We start from the raw sequence: 26,174 nt of genomic DNA on the forward strand, positions 1-26,174 counted from the left end.
AAATTTTTATAGGATTTTGCTAAATTTTTACAGTTTTATCTCTAGAGCTCCTTATTATGTCTCACTAATGCTTTTGTCTAGTTCAATTTTCAAATAGAATTTTCATTTTCTTTCATATTTCATTCTGTTGGTTTTATTGAATTTAGTCATTAAAGTATAAAAATGAGAATAAGAGATGCATTATAGCATTAGACATGGCTTCAACCTCTCTTTTCTGACTTCAGAGTTACCTCTAACATCCGAGGTTTAGAATTCTACGACTAAAAAGTAATATTCATATAATATATATTCCTCCTTCACTCTTTTCCTCTTGAACATCAGCATTCTCCAGTCGTCTGTTCCAGGCTCACTAGTCTCCACTTTTGTGAATGATTGCACTCACACTGAAATCTCAAACAATTACTGGATGTGATGGCTCATCTATCCTTATGCATAACCCTGACTATCTCAAGCTAGATGCCCCATGGACATAGAACACATGTCCTCAGACTGCCCCCTTTGCTAGTCCCCATCTCAATACATGCCAGCACCTTCCTTCCAGCTACCTAAGCCAGAAATTTGGAAATAATCTTAAAATCTTGGTTCCTCACCCTCACTCTTTCATCAGATTGCGTTGATGCTTTTTCTTAAATATCTCTCAAATCCATCTCTCTCCATGTGCAGTGACATGAACTGCTCTTTCCCGCTTTTTTTATACATTGTTCGACTAATCTTTCTCTTTTCAGTCTTACTCACATTAAAATTCTTCCTTCAGTATTGCTGCCAAGGTGATCTTTCTAACATGCAAATCACAACGTGTCTTACTTGCCAAAACACTTCAATATTTTGCAGTGAAACTTCTATTGGTATTTTGGGTGGTTCAGATTTTGTTCTAAGGGATTGGCCTACATACAAGAATTTCAACATCCTGGGCCCATCTACAAAATGCCTAAAATATTCCCCAATCTTTATTACAACCACTAACACCCCCCTCACACATTTCCAAGGGTACTCTAGAGGGTATGGTTACACACCCAGCTAAGAACCACAGATACTTTCCTTAAAACACCTTCAAAATAATTTTCAATCTCTTTATTTCTACACACAAGTCCCTTTATGAAACCTCAACCTGCTTCTCTAACTTCATCTCCCACTAACCCCTCGTGTGCAATCTATTACAGAAACTGCCCACTAGGGGCTCCCCAGGCAAGGCCATGACTTTTAAGAACTCCATGCCTTGATCTATGTTGTTCTTTGTGTCTTACCTTCTCTCACTGCTCAAGACGCTGTCTGTCTTTAACCCTCAAGACTCATTAAGAAAGAGTGTATTCCAGCTACTCTTCCTTGCTTCCTCTCCTCTCCAAATTCCAGCCTAGCTTGAATTTGGCTAGGTCCCATGCTTCCCATGTACAAACCTAATTAACATTAGTTATCACCATGTATTTATTCAGCTTAGTTGGTATGTTGGTCTGTTTTACCCACTAAATAGTATAAACAGCATATAAAGCATGGAGTGATTTCCTGTACCATGTGCTGGGTAATAATTTTACATTCCAAAGCAAAAATACCAGTATCTGACATGAAATCCACATGAAAAGCATGTACCCACAATAGATTCTTAGTCTGTAGTGTAAATAATCTGGCACCATTGTGAAATTGTTTTTGTCATGTTAATTTTTAAGTTCTATTCTCTTATATCTATATTTCTTATATTTACATTTCTGGAGCTGTTTTGTCTTTTGTTGTTTTTTGTTTTACAAATAATGTTTTAAGTTACTTGTCATCAGGTAAAATCAACAGCCCAGAGGACATCCTAGTGTGTACTACTCTATCCTCCACCTCTGGCTCACTTTTGGGCCTGCTACCTTCTCACATTTATGGGAACTGTGAATAAACCAATTAGAGAAAATGACTTTAACTATTCTTTCCACATTCCAGGGGAAAAAACAGGGGGAAAAAAGTGTATGTGAGTGTTTTTCTGCATCTTCTTTGACACTTAATAGTATCAGGTATTTTAATGTTTGTCAAATTCTGATAGAATTCAATATCTTATTGTTTCTGTTGCATTTTTATTTCTAGTGATATTAAATATCTTCCACATTTATCAGTTTTTATATTGTGGCTTTTGTAAATTACCTGTATAGGACTATGCATATTTTGGAGGTTTTTACAGAAACTGTATTAAACCATTTCTGTAATATATATTACATAAATTTTCCCAATTTGAACATGCTTTGAAGCATACTACTGACAGTTTTATAATACAGTTTTCTTTTTTTTTATGGTAGGATCTCACTGTCTTGCCAGGGCTAGCCTTGAACTCCTGGACTCAAGTGATCCTCCCACCTCAGACTACTGAACAGCTGGGACAACAAGTGATTAGTATTGTGCCTGGTTATGATACAGATTTAAGATGTATTATAGAATCTGATCTTTCATCATTTTATTATTTATATATATTTTTTCATTTCCATTCCAGGATTATTCAACTACTCAATAATTTTTATGCAAACATATTTAGAGGTTTTAAAAATTAAATTAGTTCATTTGGGAACTGTTTTGGTATAAGAATTAAAGAAATAAACATGCTTTCAAATGATAAATAGTTATAAATTTACTTTAATAGCATTTACTGGAAAAATGGGAATTTTTTTCTATATTAATTATAATACAGGTACATAGATTCATTTCTAAATATTTTTTGTTCCCTATGACTGGTAGCTTTTTATTATTTTTAAATATTTACTTGGACCAGGGCCCACCTTTATTCACCACTTCTGTTTTGGAGGGGATTTTCTAATCACTTTTCTAGCAAATTTTTTATTCCAATGAGCTTTAGAATAGTTTTGTCAAGTTTTCTGTTTTTATGATCTTATAGGGATTTTCAGTGGGAGTATTTATTAATTTAGGAAAAAAATTACATTTTTCAAATATTGAGCTTCCCTATGTTAAGGTAGGTTTAGCCCTAATTTTAATTTACATGTCTCAGTCAAGTGTTATGGATGTTTTCAATCACGTTCTGCAAATTTCTTGTCACGTTTAGGTATACGTTGTATGTTGCTATTGTTACTGGATAATAATCCCTTCTTCAATTGTGTTTCTGTCCAGCAGTACTAATAGAAACAGTAACATAATATAATGGTAATAACGATGTATGCTTCACACTATACAGAAATCAAGTATGATTACTCTCTGAATGTATTTTTCCAGTTACACATAGTATACAATTTTTTGTCATTCAATGAATGTATGTTGAGCATGCACAAATACTAAGAAAATTTTTAGATCCTGTGTAAACAATCCATGCCTTTGTAACAAATACAATTAATAGAAAAGACTGACACCTACCAAATAATCACACCCTTTATAAAACATTCTAATTTGTGCTATAAATATAAATATTTATAAGAAGAAATACAGCGTGCCAAGAAAATTTAACAGGGACTATCTTACCTGAGTTGTGGTGAGGAGTGAGGAGCCTAGTAAAGATTTTGTGAGGATGAGGCATTGAGAAGAGTTCTGAAAGGTAAATACAAGTAAACTGGGCAAAGAGAATACACATACAAATGGTTTTCAGCAGGACAGGGAATCTAGAAGCTTTTAGAAAATGGACAAAATCCCACATGAGTGGAGCACAGAGTAACGGAGATAGTGGTGTAAGGAAGCCTGGGAAGAAGGCAGGAGTCAGGTCATGCCAGTACCTCATAGTTTGAAGATTTTTGTCTTTATCCTAGAAGTTACCACTGAAGCTTTTTATAATAAGATGAGTGCATGTGTGTTGTGTTAGCTAGGGTGGCGGGGGGGAGTGGGAGGTGACATATTCAGATTTTTATTTCAAATTGATTTCTCTGGCTGTAGTGAGAAGAATGGATCAGAAGAGGGCAAGAGTGCATGCCTGAAAACCTGTCGGAGGGTATTGAAAAAGCTCAGGCGAGACATAATATTCATGTGGACAAGGATAACGGCAGTGGAGATCAAGAGAAGGATATGACCTTAGGGAATATTTAGGGGACAGAATTAGAAATGTTTAAGAAGGACAGTACTCTGGCATGGTCTGAGAGAGAGAGAGAGAGAGAGGTGACAAAAATGACTCTCAGGTTTCTGGCCTGCCTAAATGGATGGATAATGACGCTGCTGTCTTTTTTTAAATTTCTGTTAATTTTGAGAATTTTCATTTGTATTTTTTAAATAAACCAACAATAAATGTATGCCACCATCCTCCCCAAATGTAGATTATTTCACTTTTTATAGTGTAGAATTTGAGGTGTCTATGGGACATGAAAGTAAAGAAATCCACTGACAGGTCTAATATATAGGCAAGAAATTTGAGAGTTTTGGAATGGTCTGGGCAGGCTTTTATTGATAGCATTCCCAAAATCCAAATAAGAACTGTTATTTCTATAGTTGGAAATTGTTAGTGTTTGTGACTTAATAGTATTACCACATATTTCTGATTCATCTATATGAACTTATATAATCTTATATAGTTTGGACTTGGAAGTCAAACAAAACTCACACATGTATTTAGGCATATAAATACTCAAATTTAAGATATACAGGTCAAAATATAACCAGTTTAGGGGAAAATGATGTTGTAAACTAAATATTGAAAATGAAACTGAAAACAATTAGGCTAAATTCATATGTGATACACTTTGAGACATATGTTTTATTATTACAGTTTATTCAGTCATGAAAAATCTATTGCTTGCCCTTTTTATCAATAATACTACTCTGACATTTTTAAGGGCAGAGGCAGTGATAATTGGTGTCATGTTGCCTTTGTGGGTAATGTTGTAGATAGATTTTCATTTATAAGCCAGTACATACATGATAGAAGGTATCTGTTGTATCTTTTAAACAAATGGCAAACAAAGTATACCACCACATCTCCTTTTCACTATTGGAAATGAAATAGATCTAATATGGTCAAAGGAATTTCACAAAACAAAAACCACTGACATGACAAAAGCGTGCATTTAATTTGATGCTTTGCAGAGATACATAACCAAAGTTGTATGCATGGCTTGTCTTTTGGGATGGTCCCAGCTGTTTATTTTAAAAGAAAAAAATTAAAATAGAGCCAACAAATGCAATTAAGAAAAAAAAAGTCTTGAGACACAAGGGGACCTACATGTTCTGGTCTAAGAAGCATGCAAGTATTACAAAGTATTCCAGATACAGTATGACAGAGGAACAGTGAACAAGCATTGGAACGATGCTCTTTCTTTCAGAAACGGGAAGTCTAACAGTTATGTTTTCACAATGGTAGTGATTAAACCATCTTTATTTTTAAGGAATTTTATAGGAAGAATTTTAGCACCATCATTAAAGGAAAAATAATAATACCTTTTTAGCCCTGCCTATCTCCAGTCTTGGAATAATAACAGAAGCATAGCACCTTTCAGTATCTAAAATATAAACAAGAATAGTAAGTCCATCCCAGCTTCTAGAGATGAGGTAGCTCATGCTAAGAAATGTTGGGTCATTTTTCCTATGAAAGTTCAAAGGCCAAATGGTCTAATTCCAATCATCACATTTGATTAGAGTCAGCTCCACAACTCAGTTTCTAGATCTTTTTCTTCATTATAGGCTTCAGGATGATGAGATTGTACATGTGGAAGAGTCTCAATTTAGAGTCCTTGGACATATGTTTGTAAAGTTCTATATGTCAATTATTTTGCATTCAATATCTTCTTAAATAAGAAAGTGTAAATGTATTAAATGGTATATACTAGTGTGACTTCTATCAATATTGATAGATTGATCAAGAGGAGAAAGATATCTTTAAATTTGAATGAGAAAGATGTCTAAACTTATAGTCTTTTACAAAAATTTAAGAAGTCGAAGTAAATTCACTTTGTTCTCCAAAATGCCACTGAATATATACTATTTAAAAATTCTATTTAAGACAGTGAGAAACGTTTTTTTTTTTAAGATTCTCCTTAAAGAGTCTCTATTATAGTTACACAATATCAAGACATGCATGTAGGTCTCAATCACAAGTTAAACATTTTAAACTCATTTTTAATTGACAATCTTGGAATGAGAGGTCACAAAAGGGCACTAATTTCTATTTTTCAACTGCAGCCAAGCAAAATAAACATGTGTTGTGGCTCTATATACCCCACTCTTTAAGCTACCTGCCAGGAAGAAGAATTTCCTCATAAATACTAAGCAACTTTTTCATTACACTGAAATAAATTGAAGAAAACGGAGATTTATTTATTCAATCAGTTTACTTTCTGCAAAGGTGGTCATTGTCATTGGTCATCTTAAACCTAAACTGTTGTATTGAAAAATATTTAAAATCAATTAAAACTTGAGGATTGTAAGTAAAATAAATATTCTGAAGGATAAGGAGGCCAGGCACTTAAGACCATATATACAATGCTGATGCAGGATCAGCCATTACTTCAAGAGTCTCAGGATCAACTTCAAACAGTCAAAGTTCTTGTGAATGGCGGTGGTCATTGATGGTGGTGCTCATTGTCGATGTGTCTTGGCTTACTTTACACAAAACAAACTGGCCCAATTTCAACGCCGAATTCCTGGTCTGTGCCGCCAACATCCACAGGAGCAAGATCTATGATGGGCAAGCGTGCCACATTCTGTGTTCTATATTCAAAGACAGTCTTGCCCACATTTCCATTCCGCTTCTGAAATTAAATGATGCAATGGGTTAAATGTACATACAATTTTTTCCAAGTATGTTAGACAGCAACCTTCCCAGACACTTTTATAATGTAAAGGCAATGATTTTTAGAGTACTACTTAAAAAAAAGGAATGAAAACATAAAGTGAAATATTAGTGTACTTATGTAACAGAATTTCTTTCATGCTTTAAGTAAATTTCCTTTGTTCTTCTGCAGCTTCCCAAATGGTCACTAGCAACATAAATTATGAAAGCTTTTTTGTTTTTCACAAATGAAACTATAATTCACCATTTAGTATTATTTTCGTTTTATATCTCAATATGCAAGCGGGGAGACTTACAAATTGGTGGAAAAAATAAAGTATCTTGGATTAATTACGCATTTTAGAAATAAGGAATTTTAAGCATGGGACTGAGATTCAGTAAGTTAAATAACTTGGAAAAGAACCAAAGAAAGTCTGCAGAAGAACTGGATCAGATCTTAGGGATCCAGTTCTTTCTTTACTATATGGATTCAAACCTCTATCATGCTTCATGTGCTAACACACACACATTTACCCTAAGGAATGACTATAAACAAACTGCTATTATGCTCATACACAAGGTAAAATTGCCCCCAGTTCTAGTGCCGTAATAGTATTTTTAACAAAAATAATTTTTTTTCCTCAACCAGATCAATGTAGATCAAAAAGTACTTACAGAGCAAGTGTCTTGAAGAACGATATACCGGAATCTAATATTTCCCTCTGCTTTGATATCTAAGTCATTTGCCCCTTTGAGAACCACAGCTTTTTTGAGGTTCTTAGCTTGATCGTCCATGTATCCTACACTGTTTTTACAGATGTAAGTGATGTTCTGGGAGGCTTCTTTTGATAAAAGGCGCAAAAAAGTCATCTGAGTAATGGCTGTATTAGGTGATTGGTGGTCTCCATAAGCGAACTAGAAAAACAAAGAGTCTTTGTCATACACAAGACTGAAGGGTTTCATAATGCCTTACACATGTATAGATAAATATATAAATTGATTTCAGATAAATCAATTTTGAAGAGTATTACTTTAATTCTTGTCATAAAGTAAGCTATTCTAGCTGTACATCTAAACATATCTTAAAATGTCTATGAATACTCAAAAGAACCTCTGTCCTTATTAACCCAAAGGGTAATGAAACCAATAATAACAATAATTCACGAGAACAAGCATAAGTATTTTTAAATCTGCTTCACTCATGTATCAAAAATAACTCATTTTTATTGCTAATTATAATAAAAATTAGAATTAACTAGTAGTATAAAATCTTTTGACCCCAACTATTACACAATTGTAGGAAATACATATTAAAAGTTTTCCATGTGCTAACAAAAATAAATAATCAAAAAAATTTTTCTAGAGACTCTTTCCTACTCACCTTCTACTTTAGCTTTGGTTTCAGCACTCCCATTTGGGGGTTTTATTTTACATATTATATTAGCTAAATTATATTTCAACTATTTATATTTAAAATTTAAAATTTTGTGCTCATTAAATAATGACAGATACTAGCTTATCTTGTATACACCCATAATGTTCTCATAATGTTTATTCTGAATGTGATTTCTAGGAAAAGGTCAGAAGCAGAAGTGAGAAGAAAATTTCAATTAGGCTGCCATAAAGAGATGCAGAATGAAATATTCACATTGCAACAGGCAGTGGAAAGGCCAGACAGTTGTCTGAACACCAGACCATGATAGAAACAGGGTAGACTGGGACTCAGAAAAATATCAATTGACTTCATAACATTACAAAAATGCCTTAAGTTAAATAATATTAAAAATTTTACAAAATGATTCAATTATTTAGACATTATTATAGTAGTTATCTAATATTAATTTACCATCTATCCCATAGTACAAGAGACCCTAAACTAAGAATTTTATATCCACATGGAAACTATGGAATACATATTATCACCCTTACTTTAAACTGGCAAAACTGAGTCTCCAAAAAGTTCAGAGACTTTATAAGGCCCCAAAGTCAGTACAAGATCCCCGTGAGGTAACCAGGTCTGCTGAAGCTGAATATACAGAAATAACTGTTTATCAACTATGGCACTATAGTTTATCACTTCTGGTACACTCCATAGTCCATGTCACATACATTAGAGGAACTTACGGTAAAAATAATTACTTTTCTATATTTCATCAATGAGAAAATTTTTAATTCAAAATTTATGTTAACTTCACTCATAGCAAAACCTTGTTTATGCAATGGTATTACAATTGTAACTAATGAGACTATATCACTTCGAAATAAACATGGTAAAATAAGCCTGGTTTAAAAAAATAGCAAAGTCCTAAATAAATCAAAAATATGTAATAAGTAGTAAAAAGTAAAGAATACAATTTTAAGTAAACATATTAAATTACCTGAGACCCTCTGTTCATATCAAGACCATACCAAACAGGTTTATTGTCAGGAGATTTACTGGCCCACCAGGTTTTACGTGGTACACTGGATGGGTTTGCTGAAATACATGTTTCTCCTGTTTCCATGTTGCAGTAAACTTTGATTGCATCTTCAACAGATCCTTGGTTAGGATCAATCCAGTATTCACCTATTTTTCAAAATAGAAATTTTACTAAATAAAGACAATCTCAATCATGACTATAAGTCTCCAAAAGAATTAACAGAGGGTTTGAAAATATACACTTACTGATTAAGGATTCTTTTAAGTGAGAGTGCCCCTTACGAAAAAAGTAACCGGTATGCATTGGGGGCCTTTCTACATTCTAGTCGCTATTGTAAGGCACTTTGCCAAACCATGTACTTAAGGCTCAAAACATCCATATGAAGGAAATATCATTACCCCCATTTTATAGATGAGAAAACAATACCGAAAAGAGAAAATCTATAGTAAGTGGCTTTACCAAAATAGATGTGTTTCCAATATTTTAAAGCAAATTAGAATGAGTGTAACAAAATAATGTAAATAATGTAATAAAATAATGTAACATCAAAACTATGAGTAAAGTGAATAAATAAGTTGAATTACAATTAGAATGCTATGAATCATTTCATTAGATCTTTTTAAAATTACTCTTCTCATATATAAGAGATTCTTAAAATAGGAAATACCAAGGCAGTGTCTGGTGGTAGGCATACAGTCAAATACACAATTTAATATGCATTTGCATACATGGGTGTGTGTATACATATATTTGTGTGTATATTATATAAATAGTATGTGAGAATTGCATTTTAAATGAAAGTGTCGGGATGTAATGTATAGAGTTAATAAAATTGCCCTTTCTTCAATGATAATAATTTTAACTATTCCTGTCAATGTCATTTCAAAGTTAACTTAAATTCTTAGGCTCTTTGTAGCTCATTGGTCTCCTGTGACTTAGGATCCCTCTTCTCTAGGTCATATTGGATTAATTAAAATGACAGAATAAGGTAAACTTTAAGCCTGGTACATGCAACTAGGGCAGAACAACTATTTGATTCCAAAATGTCTTGGAACCTCATAATAATATAATCCTGCCAGCAGAGATTCCAAAAGTATGACTCATAGAACATTAAACTACATGAAAGGAATTACATATTTAAATGTGGGAAATATATGCTTGATGATCCAGCAATATGTTAACATTAAGACACTTATAGGTCATGCAAGTAAATAAATATTTTGAACAATACTTAAGCAAGCATTTTCCACATTTCCACGAAATGCTTTTATTCCACAAAAATATCAATATTTTAAGATTTCTGGATGAAAATGGAACTACCATCATGAAACTGGATTATTAATAGGATATATCATCTATTAAAGTACATTTTTTTAAAAGTTAACATTTATTTTAGATACAAGGGGTATCTGTGCAGATTTGTTACATGGGGATATTGTATGATGCTGAGGTTTGGGGTACAGATCCTGTCACCCAGGTAGTGAGCATAGTATCCAATAGGTAATTTCTCAACCCTTGCTCCCATCCACACCCTCCCCCCTGTAGTAGCCTGCAGTGTTTATGGTTTCATATTTATGTCCATGTGTGCTCATTAGCTCTTACTTATAAGTGAGAACATATGATATTTGGTTTTCTGTTCCTGTATTAATTTGCTTAGGATTATGGTTTCCCGCTGCATCCATGTTGCTGCAAAGGACATGATTTCATTCTTTTTTATGGCCACATAATGTTCCATCATATATATGTACCACATTTTCTTTATCCAATCTACCATTGATGGGCATCCGGGTCAATTTCATGTCTTTGCTACTGTGAGTAGCACAGTGATGAATACATGAATTCATGGGTCTTTTTGGTAGAACGATTTATTTTCCTTTGGCATATACCAAATCACAGGATTGCTGGGTCAAATGGTAGCTCTGCTTTAAGTTCTTTGAGAAATCTCCAGCTGCTTTCCACAGTGGCTGAACTAATTTACATTCCCACCAATAAGTGTATAAGCATTCCCTTTTCTCCAAAGCCTTGTCAGTATCTGTTGTTTTGTGACTTTTTTATTTGTTTGAGACACAGTCTCGCTCTGTCGCCCAGGCAGTGGCACGATCTCGACTCACTGCAAGCTCCGGCTCCTGGGTTCATGCCACTCTCCTGCCTCAGCCTCCCGAGTAGCTGGAACTACAGGCACCCGCCACCACGCCTGACTAATTTTCTGTATTTTTAGTAGAGACGGGGTTTCACCATGTTAGCCAGGATGGTCTTGATCTCCTGACCTCATGATTCGCCCACCTCGGCCTCCCAAAGTGCTGGGATTACAGGCGTGAGACACCGCACCTGGCCTGTTTTGTGACTTTTTAATGACAGCCATACTGACTCGTGTGAGATGGTATCTCACTATGGCTTTGATTTTCATTTCTCTAATAATTAGTGATGCTGAGCATTTTTTTCATGTTTTCACAAAATTGACTGTTTCCACCATTAAATTATAAGCTCCATGATATGTTTACTATTTTTATCTCAAATCTATCACTAAGTAGAAAGTCAGTAACATATTTTGGAATGCAGTTGAGAATAAACAATCAGAAACAACGGGTTTTGCTCAAATGGGCTGCTGTCTACTCACCACTCTGCTTTGCGGAATGGCAAAGCTTTAGGTCATCACACGTGCGGGCTGGGTGCTTTTTCGAGCCATCGGGGCTGCGCATGGTTTCAATCTGACTACTGAGTGACTTCAGGGTAGCATGAACCCCTGGGTCCGTTTTGTTTTTGTCATCAGGAGCCGCCTGATCTTCAGTAAACTCAGGAAGTGGATCTGGCATGCTTTCATCGTAGTGCCCCATGATATCCCCAAGAGCAGCTGTAAGGTGGCCAGGGGGACCCGGAGGGCCAGGTGGGCCAGGCTCACCAGGAGGGCCCTAATTAAAAAGAGATTGGAAAGACATTTAACACATTGTTTTTGTTTTACTTAACTGGTAGAACTTGGTTCATAGGGAGTTCCAATGAGACACTCCAATTTGACAGTAAAGGGAGATCTATGACTCGTGCCCTTTTGTAACTAGATGGGGGTGGTCTAACAGGCTGTAACATTCAAGGATGAGAAATGATGCTCAATCATTTTTCAGGAAACATATCTTCAAGTCAGCATCCAAGATAAATAAAGATCAAAGCACAAAATATTTGCTCAGGTGTTTACCTTGAAGATACAACATATTTTATGTTAATAGCATGCAGATATGTGTGTTCATTTGCAAACTATTTTCGTCAAGGTACAACCAAAATGTTTTAAAATTATTTTTGGACGAAGCTGAACAAAGCATGCAGGGGAATAGTGGCTGCTGGTTCTATAAGATTACATGTCAGTAACAAGAAAATACCCACAGGAAACACCCACAAGAGAATCGTACTCCTAAATGAGAGGGAGAGAAACACAGGAAGTCCTTTTATGTGCATTAATTCCTGTACAGATAAAAATTCTCTGTCCTAAGAAAAATTGAAGAAATAGTATTGGTTTTTAGAGACAGGGTCTTGCTACTATGTTGCCCAAGTTGGATTCAAACTGCTGGGCTCAAGCAATCCTCCCACCTTCACCTCCTGAATAGCTAGAATTACAGGTGTGTGCCAAGGTGCCCAGTATTCCTAGCCTTAGCCTTTGAATTGACATAAATAAGGAGCCCTCCTGCCTTTTTTTTTTTTTTTTTTTTGCCAAATAAGACACACTGAAATGAGAGGGAGATAAGCACAAAAAGTGGCAGAGACTACGAAATGGATCCTCTCTATTAATTCCCTTCTGCACTTCCCCAAGGAAGAACTCAGCAACTTGAAAGAACCAGGTGACAACCTGAAGAGACACATAGTCCACATCTCATGTAGAGAGCAAGATCTGGGAGCAAGAATTCTCCAGAAGGCTGGAGTTCTACTATTGGCTCTGCCACTTGTTATATGGCTCCAGACAAGTTGCTTTTACCTTCAGTGCCAATGTTTCCTCACTCTAAAAGGGCTGTTACATAATTTTTTTTTCTTTCTGTCTCTAAGGTCATATACTGAGTTCATGCATTCCTTTACACTAATTTTAAGAGAAAAGAAAAGACTTTTTTCTAATATATCAAGGCCCACTGAATCACAAAGTAAAGTCAATCAACAGCCACATAAGCTGAAGGTATTCCAATTTTCTAGCTGTTTCCTATTCACAATTAGAGAAATAAATGAGTAGAAAACATATCTCTTGTCCATAGGAAATATAAGACTATTTGATCCACATAAGAAGTAAATATCTGGCTTAACAGTATTGCTATGAAGGGCAAAGGAAAAGTAAGGAAGAGAAGGTAAAGAAGACCAATGAGGAATAAACACCAGAGAGAGAAGCATAAGCTCATATACAAACACGCACATGAGTACACCTGTGCATGGAAGATGTATGAAGATGTTTCCCAGACCTGAGAAGCAAGGATCTAACTAACATAGTATACAGCTTTGTATCATCCTCAAGTCAACACTACTGAAACTTTTTACAAAAGTTTTAATCAAAGTCCTCCCTGAATGTTTTCAATGGAGAAAAACTTCAATTTCATACTCTTCATTGTCCAGCATTTCTATGGAGTTTTCATGAAGTAATAACTATACCTCACAGACATTTAAAATATTGCCCTTGAGAGCAAATCAACATTTTCATAACTTTAATTATAAATACAATTATAACTTGTTCTTTGCTCTTGTTAGTATCATATTATGTTAATGTCTGGGTAGGTTGGACTCTGATTTTATGTGCTCTAACTTATCTGTATTAAAATACTTGAAATAGTTACTTATACTCTTGTGTGACTTCTAGGTTTGTTTTCAGGGTCCCTTAAGTCTCTTGTCAATCGGGCTGCACAGACATTTCTTGGACGGAATCTGAGCTATTGAATAAATAGCATTTCTTGCATGTAAACCTTTGTGACTTTACCTCAGGTCCTGCTTCTCCTATACTGCCTCGTACACCTGGAGGTCCAATTGGCCCAAGTGGCCCAGGGTTTCCTTCTTTACCTGAAGGACCAACTGGGCCTGGAGGACCCTGCAAGAAACAAAGACTGTAGTTTAGATTCTATGAAGGAAAAATTTTACAATGCCTTTCTCTAATCAAAGAACTATTTTACATATGGAGCTGTTACAGTGATTTCTAAGATTCATTTTCTTACTGATTAATAAATGAACTTCTGGTACTTTGTAACATTTAGGATTTCATCACATAAGAATTTTCCATCATCCATGCATGGTAAAAGACAAATATGAGTTTACATCTTTAATGGACTAATCACCTACTTTTATTGGTAGTAACTTTCATTAAACCTCACATATTGTAAACTTAGAAATTCAATTAACTTGAAATAAGAAAATGACAGAAGTTGGAGTGTTTAAGTGAAATTTCTGTGCTTATGCCTCAGAATACCACCATGTACTATTATTCTCAATTTTATGTATGATTTGTTTACACTGTATTCAGATATACCAAGATTCTTTAAATTATTTTTTCTAATTTTTTCTACAAAATATTTTCTATTTTCCTAAATAATTATGTCCACCAATTGTCTTATGCCATCAATGACTTATTACAAGCAACATTAATACTAATGGAGAATTTCTAAAAGCTTCAAATATTGGCTTCATTTTATTATTTACTTCCAAATTAGCTTTATGTAAACTACTTCTGAGGAACTATCACTATTACTTAAAAGACAAAATATATTCAGCTTCAAAATCTGTCTCCACTTCATAGTAAATGCTATTATATCATCTCAAAAAGTGAAAGTTGAATAGAAACTTAAATTAACACAATGTAACAAAATGAACTAACAGAGGAATATATCCAAACCCTAGGTAATAAATTTTATTGCGGGCCCATGAGGTAATATATCATATTTCAAGACATTTCTACTTAAAATTAATTGCTAAATAGCTTGTGTCATATGTGTGTTGCCAACCTCAGAGAAGATGAGCCAACTCCAGCTTCAATACCAGGAAAATGATACTCAAGCATTAGCAGTACATCAACAAAGGCATTATTATTTACACCTGCAACTTACTACTTTTTGTTACTTACTCTTGGGCCAAATGGTCCAGGGATTCCAGCACTTCCTTGTTCACCATTTGGACCCTAAGTAGGAATACAATAAAAAATGTTGCCAAAATATTTGGATCCTGCATTGTGCCATTCTCAAAAATGTGCTATCATTGACTTTAGCAGCATGAACTACTTTGATAAAGTCACCAATCTCTGCAATGCCTACATGAGTTGACCAATGTTAAAGACACCTGTAGGAGTAACAGTGCATATAGCTTTTGATTTATTTCCTCCCTACAAAATTATAGCTTATTATTGGCAATTATCACTTGTTATTCATCAAGATATTCTTTGAACTGAAAATAAGATACAAACATATCCACCTATTTTACAGACAGATAAATGTTCATGTCAAGATACCCGTGTATTTTCAACTACAGGGCAGAATAATACTTAAAGGAATAACTTACAGGAGGGCCAGGAAGACCCTGAAGACCAGTAAAGCCTCTGTGGCCCTTCTGACCTCTGTCGCCTCGGTCTCCATGATCACCTTTGTCACCACGAGGTCCTTGGGGTCCCTAGAAATAGAGATATGGCATGAAAATTACTTGCTACATATTATTGTTGAGACTAAAATTTACTAAAATTTTACTTTTTATAATTGTATTTACTACAATTTTGAACTTGGTATTTTATATGGATTAATATATTTACTTATCTAAAAATAGTATTAGACCTAGAAATTTCTGTTTTTTTTCCCAAAGAATGGTAGGTGATCACTGAAAAAAGATATAATAACAATACTTTTCTGAAGATTTATTTTTTAAATGTTTATCTTACATTCATACTAAAATTAGATATTTTTGTTTGATCTAGCCTATCTGAAATGTTTTTTAAAGATTATGCTTCACATATTTAGTTGATATTATTATATAAAAATATTGCTACCATATATAGATTCTTTTAAATTAAAACATTTCATACTTGCCGTGTGTAACAATGAAATGATTTTAAATTTACATATGCAAATAAACTAGCTGGATATGACAGCTGCGACTATATTAAGAAATTGGCAAAAACTTGCTTGAACAAATTAAACAGAAATATCATCTTTAAGCCACTTTCCTCTAAAGAACAAAGCAACTCTAAGTTATCCCATATCTGCAATATCTGTAACCAAATCCAGTGATCTTGATGCTGAGCTTGATCTACGGCTACAAAGAAAGCCGTAGTTAGGGATCTTATTTTGAGATAGAAGCTATACCCAGAGAAGAGGTGAAAATTATCTGATCAATCTCAGATGTTTTGTTATTGTTGGTGGTGGTGTTGGTTTTGTTTTGTTTTAAGTCCTGGGAAATTAAAAACAGCTCCAGGGAACGAGTGGTTCACAGTAAACTGACAAGTGGCATAGAGTCATCTACTATAGAACTGGATTCTGTTGCTTTTAGTGTTTTCCCAAAAGATAACTGAATCCCTATTTATCTGACTTTGGAAGATGACTGCAGTCATCAAATCAATTGGCTCTCAGGTTAATTTTTCCCTTATTGTTTTGATTTTGAATTTATATTTCCTAATTATCATACAGTATAGGAACCCATTTATAATAAAAATAAGATGATTTCAGTAGCTTCTGCATATTTTATATAACAATATAAATTTAAATACTATCAAAATCAGCCTGAAGTTTTTCATAATGTTCGAAAGGTTCTTTTATTTGGGGGATGACCCAAAGTTTCATAATTAAAAATAAACTAAATCAGAAGGCACCTATTTGAATTATTAACTACAATGTATTTATTCATAGAAAACAAAATTACAATGTTTCTATAACTGCTCAAAACACTGTTCACTTGACATGCTATGCAACTATAAAATATTTGCCAGTCAAGCTCAAATTAAAGAGGAGAATTATTTAATAATATGGCCATGATTTTCAAAGTATAATTGTTCTTTTTGAGAACAGACATTGATTTACCTGATGGGCATGAAAAGCATATGACCTATTAGATTGGGTGAGATGATTCATTCATGGTAAGACATCTATATAATAATGTTAACCTGAAAGTCACTGATTGCAAATAGCACAAAGATCAGAACATAGAAAGAAAAATCTAGTTGAAAATGAAACATAATATTTGAATAGTGCTTTTCAAGTTTACAGAGAGCTTTCAAATCCATTTTCCTATGTAGTTTTTAGAATAGCTCAGAGAGAAATGCACTATAATTCCTATTATTTTAGGAGAAACCTGTGACTTTAAAAACCTCCATGATTATTGATATAATTCATGGTTAAATTCAGAAGAATTGTGTTAAAATTATAAAAATAAACTCGTATTACTTTAAAAAATAAGAGTAAACTTATAATTTTTAATTAATATTTTTGTTCAAGCTTGAGGAATTTCATATTTTTCAGTTATGAATCTTAAATTATACTTCTTTGGGAGTATATTTTATATAAGAAAACATTTTTTAAAAAACAAAAAAAGAGAACTTACAGGTAATCCACGTTTCCCAGCTCGACCAGGTGGTCCTATAGGACCCCGAGAACCCTAAAAGAAATTTACAACAAAAAAATTGGCATATAAAAAAGATATTCACATATTACATAGATACAGGATGTCAACAATACGTTTATAGTTGGATGCATATATATATGTGTGTGTGTGTGTGTGTATGTGCATACTCTTATGATTAATTAATTGAAATCAGGCAAATGTCCATGTGTAGATAAGACTGTGGTCACTATAACTTCAATGACACTTTTACGGTCAATTTTATTCATTGACTTCATTGAATAAGTATCACCTTAGTTGAATACAGTAAGACATTATTCATTGACATTTAACATGATGCATACTTATTACATTCTCAAACTACAGCATTTTCAGATGATGGAAGTCAAAGCATCAGTATCTTCTATTCCCTCTTAGAAATGAAATTTTGCCTTTCAGACTAAGAAACATATAGTAGTTCATAATTAGCTGTTTACCATTCATTATTTAGAGTCCTTAACGAAGTGCACATGTATGACTATGTGTGTGTGCCTATATGCAGCTTATAACATAGCATATGGGTGTGCAAAACTGTCAGTGTGAAATTGACTCCCTCCTTACCGGATCTCCTCTTTGTCCTGCATCTCCTGGAGCACCCACAGGGCCAGGAGTTCCAGGGGCACCCTGAGAGCCTGGCAGACCTGCAGGCCCAGGGTCTCCACGATCACCCTGACAAGAATAACCATGATATTATTTTTTAACATTTATTCTAAAACAACAATATTCCATATGTTCATGTTATTCTTATAGTATTAATGGGAAAAAAATACCCTTTAAAACTTATTTTTACTTATTATTTTAACTATTTTACTTATATTTATTAATTAATAAATCAAATTGAAAAGAATAAAGTTATTTCTTCCTAATTTCAAGTCTCATCCTTTCCCTCACCTACTCCCTATTGCTTGCACGTCAAGATCATTGGAGTATAGGAGTGATCACCTCCAGAATTTAACATGTTTTCTAGAGCACCAATCTTTAAGCTGGAATATTGGTATACTTGGAATACACAAAGACTTTCCAAAGACTGTGAAAACAAAGAAAATTTTAAGGAAACCACCTTCTAGATTTTCCTCTCCTTATGTATTCTTTCAGAAAACTAAATTTTGATTATCCTTCCTTACTTCCCCTAAATAATCCACCTTCTCTCGTTTTGTAAAAGAAAAGCAGAAATCATACCATCTGCAATCTTATTATGATGCAATGTCCCAAGGAATAAATACCTCTAGGCACTGAACTAAGGGACTTTTCCAGAATGCATAGTTTACTTGAGTATAAAGCTACGAAGGATTTGGAAAATAAAGAGGCTCCTTTTTATTTTATCCAGATGACACAATTATGACAAGGCTCCAAATATTACTTGTCTCCTTAAGAAGTCAGAGGTGAGATAAGCGTTATATGAACATGTCTAAACATAAATATTTGACTTGAAAAATTGAGTCAGACTGTATTTTCTGACAAAAAATTGTCTTATTTGACTGATAAATTTATCAACCTAGATAAACTTTGGCAATTAGGTTATAGAACAGACACATAATACATTGAATAAGCTGAATTGGCAACTTCAAGGTTTTGAAAAAAATAAATAAAAAAACTTGCCCGGGCACAGTGGCTCACAAAATGGGCTGTAATCCCAGCACTTTGGGAGGCCAAGGCGGCCGGATCATGAGGTCAAGAGATCGAGACCATCCTGGCCAACGTGGTGAAACCCAGTCTCTATTAAAAATACAAAAATTAGCTGGGTGTGGTGGCACATGCCTGCAGTCCCAGCTACTGGGGAGGCTGAGGCAGGAGAATCACTTGAACCCAGGAGGTAGAGGTTGCAGTGAGACGAGATCGTGTCACTGCACTCCAGCCTGGCAACAGAGCAAGACTCTGTCTCAAAAAAAAAAAAAAAAAAAAACTTAAAGCACTTGTACATTTAGAATTTACCAGGAATCACCTCCTTTGCAACTATTTAAACTTGTGATTTTAAAAGGGCGATGGCAACTTAAAATAAGTAGAGAGATTTACCGATTTTCATAATTACTTCAGCAAAACCTTTGAAGATGGTTGCACTATATAGTATATATTGACAAAGGAAAAAGCCCAAGATGCCAAGAGAATTTGCAGTCTGTGGATTATAGTAGATGAGCGGGCCTTAGCCCAAGCTTCCTCCAAATCCTTTCTTCCCCTTTTTTTTCAATATGAGGTTGAGTGTCTATCCTGTAGTGGAGTGTTTAAACATGTCATTTAATATACAAATGCCCAATGGCATATGTATTAATTATATTTAAAGAATTTGAAAATGGAGGTTCAGAAAATCTGCTTAAGATTACACAGCTAATTACTTAGGGAAACAATATTCCAAATCAAGTCTGACTGGCTCCAAAGCCCATTCTGCTACATGATGAGCTTTAATTACATCATAACAGACTTTGGAGTGGGGAGTGATTTTGCCTTTAGTGGCTCATCTCAGCAGCATGAGATGACTGTGCAACTGCCAGAAGGGACTGGGGCTTCAGAGAAAGTTGGGGACATGTTCAGTTCAGCACATTCTAATTTAAAACACATCATGGAATATACAGTGTTTAAAAAGCCACATGGCTTATATTCTCATACGGCATTCACTTTAGATGGTGAATGGAAAAATTTAGACATTACACAGCACTATTTTGGCTTTCATGCTTTTGTTAATGAGTTTAAAATTTAGAACACTTCATATATATCCTCATCCAAAGCCTTTATGTTAAACCAAAGATGGAATCAATTTTATCTTCCTGCTCTGAAAAAATACCATCTTAATTTGTTGCATATTCAAATATCATTTCATTTACAAGATATAAAAATTATGGCTTTACAGAAACAGTTGTTATTCAGAAAAATCAGAAGTGTATTGGAACTATCAGGAAAAATGACAGTTTTTAGTGTAAATTAAAAAGATTTCAGATTTGCATGACTTTAGATTTTATAATAAGTGAAATGGCTCTTACACGTTCTCCAACAGCACCATCCCGTCCTGGGGTACCATCATTGCCAGCTGGACCCTATAAAGAATAATGGTTTGAAAAACTACTTAACTGAGTAATGAAAAAAATCCTCATTCCAATTGTCAAAAAATGACAGCATGTTTTACACCTGTGTTTTATAAACTGTAAGTTAGCATTTATGCAAATGTCAGCAGAAGAACGGTTTCTACCTCTTTTTCATTATTTTGAATTACTGTAAAATTAACACATTCTTACTTAATCCATATTCTTCACTTATATTTCTTATTTTGAAAAACAAAAAACCCACAAATATTTTGAAATAGATAACAATTACATTCTTGCCACTTTATGTTTTGCTTGTATTAACAATGAAAGGTTTTTCTTACATTTACTTCTTAAGATTATTCAAATAATATCCTTAAAGTTTTGAAATAAAATAACTGTTTCAATGATATTAAACTACTTTAAGAAATAGTCTTCCTTTTCTATTTTATTGTGATTTTTTTCATAAATATGTCTTTACTATTTGATCAAAAATTGTTCCAAAGGCTATTGATTCTTTCTTTCAATAAAATGTTACATTAACTGTTTGATGATTCACTCCTTAAAATCCTGAACAGAGGATATTCCAACCTTTAACTTCTCGAATTGCCTATCAAAAACTGATTTCCTCCCAAAAGTGCCTAAAGGAACATGATATCCATTATGTTACTTTATAGTGATATTTAAGTAAAATGATCTCTACTAACTTTGCCCTTTTCACAAGCTGGAATAGCTATATTAATCCTATCACCAAAAAACTTGGCAATTTTGATAAATATGCCATTACAAAATGAAATAATAACAAGGGGAAAGATGAATGGATGTGTCCTTTCACCCTCGAAACAGTTTGGCAACAGCTTAAATGAACTAAAATACTTAGCTCCAGACTAGATGAAGGTCAGTGCAAAGACACCGATCCTATTACCTTTTCTTTATGTCATCACTTAGCCAACTCTCTAGGGAAGTAGAGTACATCAAATAACATTACTAAGAAACTTTCTTAAGGTCAAATATGCAATAAAATTCTAAATCAATTGCTAAATGAAAAAATTGTTTCCATGACACCAGATAACAAGAGAAGAGTTATTTTCACTGTAGTACTCACTTCTGGTCCAGGTTCCCCTACAGGACCATTGGAGCCTGGAGGCCCCACAGGTCCAGGTGGACCTTTATCTCCTGTTGCACCAGTTGGTCCTACTTTTCCTGGTGTTCCCTGAAATAGAAGTATAAATGTCAAACACTTGTGAAGAAATTGAAGAACGCTAGTTCCCATAAAGGCTAAGTTTTCAAAATGGTGCCTCTGGGCTCCTTCTATAATAATAATTTTGCATTATCTTACAACACTCATGTAATCATAATGCTTTCTTAGAGGCCTGCCCACCTCCTATCAGACTCCTCTTGATGTATCTAAGGGACCAAAAACCAACCATCTGTTGCCACCAGCACAGGTGTGCATTTTGGGTTCTAATCATGTGTACCATAGGTGATTCTGGCTGCCCTTCTGGAATTTGCATCACTTTCATCCTTTTTTCCCGCTCTGCTTTGTCTGTTCATTTTATTTCTATATTCTGATACTTTGATGTCACTCTTGAGAGATTTTACTTTCACATCCTTGGCTCACGTCTGATAACAATAAGACATCCCTTAGCTCCTACTTTGTTGGTTTCATATTTCAACCCACATGTCTCCCAGTTCTAAGATCCCATACATCTCTCTGTCTACATTCCATATGAAAACATCATTAATTTTTTTCAAGCACTGTAATCTTTTAGCAATAAAATTTAGTCTCTTCAAAGCTAACTTTGAATCAAACTTTTATCCATACTCCAGGGAATATAAAATCCTAAAGCACCCTCCAGGGAACAGGAGATTACCTTCAGATCCTTCTTCAGCATTCCCCCTACATTCACCTCAAATATTACTTTAGCTCAACTATGTCTTCCCTTTGATGGTTTACTGTAAAATATAGTATTTTTGTTAAGCATGTTTACTTAAAAAGACACTACCTATTCACCAGGAGATTATCCCCCTCCTCTAGCTCCGGGATCTTTTTAATCTTTGAAGAAGGATTTAAAGGTCACCAAAAATCCATATCCTTATTTGCCTACTTTTCTAGTCTCAGGGTTAAACAAATATATATTTTCAAAGACTTTGTAAGGTAGTTAAGAATTTGACATTTAAGATCAAAAGATTTTTAAGAGACTCAAAAATTAATGTCCCTACAATACTGTTTAAATCTATTCATCAAGCAAAAAAAATAAAATCAATTCTCTAAACAATTTGTATTGCACATATGAGATAAAATATTGACCGATGCAGCTACTCACCGCTGGGCCTGGTAGGCCGGGCATGCCTCTCTCTCCACGTTGCCCAGGCATGCCAACAATTCCTCTCTGCCCGGTCGTTCCAGCTGGACCAGGGGGGCCATCTGGACCCTAATGTTGAGGACAAACTAAAATCAGAAACTATCCAGGGTAAAACTGTACCCAAGGAATTTATAATAAGTTGGGTACAGCTTTACAGGTTTTTCAGTATGAAAAAGAAGTTCTCTGTTTCTCAAAATCATACTGCATATGAGTAGTCATAAATTGTAATCCGCACAGAACCTCTAACATTATTTAAAGGTGAAAACAGCTCATCCGTTGGAAAGAAACTGAAGATTAATGTGAATACTGACTCAATAAAAGAGGTAACTTCAGAGAAATATTTTTTCTTCTTTATAAAAAGACAAAAAGAAAGTTTAACAATCAGGAAAAAAGAGTTATCTAAACACAATATTTAAAGGCATTTGCATATAAAATATAATATACATATATTTTTAGAGTTATTCATACACAATGAACATTTAACAAATAATTTTTTTGGGTTTAGTGTTTAGATACCATATCTATTACTGCTATTTTAAAAATCTATATATATACACGTTTTTCCTAAAGCCTTATAGATTTGTAAATTAAAATCTGTAGGGCATAATGCACTTTAAAAATTTTAGGAATGTGCCCAGCATAATATTTAAGCATTTTTGTGACACTGATCATTATGGGTTTCTATTTGTAAATATCTCAGTTGAAGGTGGTCTGGAACGGATACGCCAAACTTACAGGTTGCCCATCTTCTCCTGGGTCCCCTTTGTCTCCTGGGCCACCAGGGGGGCCAGCTGGTCCTCGATCTCCCACACGCCCATGAGAGCCAGGGTCCCCACGAAGACCTGGAGGTCCCTCCTTCCCGGGTTCCCCTAGGGGTCCCGCAGGTCCTGGAGCTCCCTAGTATAACAAAGAAAGACACGCCAAGGAGGGCAAAATGGAAGGCAAGTAAGAGTGATTGACATAACGCTGTCTGCCTCAGAGGCAGATGTCCAAGCCTCGCAGGTTCATTTTACCTGTTAGATAATCAGTCATTCTATAGGATTTAAACAAAACAAAACAAAAGAAAACACAGCTGTAGATTCATTCCCCAGGGGGAAAACTAAATATCATTTGCAGTCAATTCCCTTTGAATAATTTTTAAAGAGTGGTGCAACTAACTTGAATTTTCAAACTTATTTAAAGCTCCACTCCAATGATGAATATATAATACTTTATTCTGAGATAATTATTTATTCTTATGATTTGATCTTATAATGAATGACATTTATTAAAGAAAGTTTCATAGTTGCATCTTAACTGAAGAGAATGATTATTAGCACATAATACTGTAAGTATTCAGTATTTAAACGGAATAATAATAAAACATTGGGGCTAAAAAGAACTTGCAAATTAGCTCCTCCAAGAAATACTAGATTATTAAGGATGATTTGCTTTGCTGAAATACCAGCATGCATTATTGGAATAAGAGTTGTTAAATAAGAAAACATACCATTAAGAAATTAAATAAAATAATAAATTTAACTCAAATGTATACGTGTGTGTGTAATTATTTCATTATCAGTGACTTGACTCACTAAGTTGACTTACAGCAGGGCCTGGAGGTCCAACTCTGCCTGCAGAACCAGGAAATCCTGTAGCACCCTAGAACCAGAATATCATATAAGCAATTTTTAAGGTAATATAAATTAGTTACATGTATTTTCCTGGGATTTTTTTCACAGGAAGACTGAAGCTTTTAGATTTCCTTTCATGTTGTAAGCAATATTTTTTTTTCTTCGTACGAATCCCATATTTTGGGGAATTAATCTAGATTAACTGGTAGGAAGGGCACTGTTTTCCTTTTTCCATGCAGGTAGTACTAGAATCACATTGATATTTTATATAATCAAATTAAATAAAGTGCTTTCACATTGTTTATTTACTCTTTTATATAGGTAGTATGTTACTTACATTACAGGGGAGGCACCTGGGTCTCCAAGATTACAAACTTGATTTTAACCCAAATCTCCATCTGAGTTAAGTGCCCTTTGCACTATAGTACAGTTGATACAGGTAATAATTTGTTATTTCAGTCTCAGATGAAAATTATCTTTTACATGACCAGAAAGCACTAGGTAACTAGAATTAGCTGTGCATACTTTGCAGAGCATCAAATAAACTTACAGGCGGACCTTGGGTTCCTCGACCACCTTTTAGTCCAGGAACACCATTAGGACCCTAAATAGAAACAAACAAAAGAGCACTACAGTGAAGCAAAAGAGGCTGAATGTACACTCCAAACATGGGGCACTTGACTCAAGTTACGCCTTTTTCTTGTTAACTTACATGAGGGCCAGGGGATCCTGCTAACCCTTGTGGTCCAGGAGAACCAGCATCTCCCTTCTGTCCTGGCTCTCCAGGTTCACCTTTTACTCCAGGCTGTCCGTCAGGACCCTATACAAAATTATACAAACAAGCAATTGATTATAAGACTTATAGACAAATTACTTTAGAGTAATTATTACTAATGTATCAATTAATCATATATTGTGAAACAGTGCTTTATAATCAGTATTAAAGCATACTAAAGGAAAAAAAGTACTCTGATGAGATCTTTCAAAACAGCCTAAAAAATAAGCTATCCCACTGCATTTTTATTGTAACAAATAATTATAGAAGCTCAACTAGCACAAACAAGTTTTGTGCCAGTCTATAAAAAAAGTATTGAAAATGAGAATATTGTCTAGAAAACTGTAAATTTTCCAGAATACGACTTCAAAACATATGACAATGATCATTAAACTTATTATAACAAGATAAGTGTTTATTTGTAAATTAGGGATATTTGAAAATTATACCTGGGGTCCGGCAAAACCAACAGCTCCAGTTGGCCCATTTTCACCTCGAGAACCCTAGGAGGAGACAAAGATTACTGTAGCTTTCACACATTATCCTAAACAGGAACAGTATTTTAAAATATGATCATATAAATCTGATAGTTAGACATGTAAATATAGAAAAATTACACATATTGCTTAAGGAAGGCCCTTAAGGATTATATAAAGATATAGGTCATAGAACAAAATTCCCAAGGTCAGAAGTCTCAAAGGAGCCTCCAAATTAGTTAGTAAACAAGCTGCCTAACTACACTTAATAG

At 34.3% G+C, this 26,174-nt stretch overlaps 1 protein-coding gene across 4 annotated transcripts in view; it reads right to left on the reverse strand.

Annotated features, from left to right (window-relative positions):
* Nucleotides 1-4,937: 4,937 nt before the first annotated feature.
* The window catches only part of COL5A2 (collagen type V alpha 2 chain), a 408,468-nt gene continuing 387,231 nt past the window's right edge, over nt 4,938-26,174 (reverse strand). For all 4 annotated transcript variants that reach the window (XM_063595475.1, XM_063595474.1, XM_003825263.5 and 1 more), the window contains 17 exons: nt 25,876-25,929; nt 25,364-25,471; nt 25,202-25,255; nt 24,626-24,679; nt 23,774-23,935; nt 23,000-23,107; nt 21,778-21,885; nt 20,634-20,687; nt 18,223-18,330; nt 17,605-17,658; nt 15,580-15,687; nt 15,149-15,202; nt 14,015-14,122; nt 11,696-11,987; nt 9,037-9,224; nt 7,334-7,573; nt 4,938-6,638 (listed from right to left, as the gene is read on the reverse strand). In XM_063595475.1, the coding sequence (XP_063451545.1) occupies nt 6,492-6,638; nt 7,334-7,573; nt 9,037-9,224; nt 11,696-11,987; nt 14,015-14,122; nt 15,149-15,202; nt 15,580-15,687; nt 17,605-17,658; nt 18,223-18,330; nt 20,634-20,687; nt 21,778-21,885; nt 23,000-23,107; nt 23,774-23,935; nt 24,626-24,679; nt 25,202-25,255; nt 25,364-25,471; nt 25,876-25,929 (2,001 nt within the window). In that variant the 3' untranslated portion in view covers nt 4,938-6,491. The remainder of the gene's footprint in view (nt 6,639-7,333; nt 7,574-9,036; nt 9,225-11,695; nt 11,988-14,014; nt 14,123-15,148; nt 15,203-15,579; nt 15,688-17,604; nt 17,659-18,222; nt 18,331-20,633; nt 20,688-21,777; nt 21,886-22,999; nt 23,108-23,773; nt 23,936-24,625; nt 24,680-25,201; nt 25,256-25,363; nt 25,472-25,875; nt 25,930-26,174) is intronic.

Source organism: Pan paniscus, chromosome 13 (assembly GCF_029289425.2).
Source record: "Pan paniscus chromosome 13, NHGRI_mPanPan1-v2.0_pri, whole genome shotgun sequence".
NCBI classification, from domain to species: domain Eukaryota; kingdom Metazoa; phylum Chordata; class Mammalia; order Primates; family Hominidae; genus Pan; species Pan paniscus.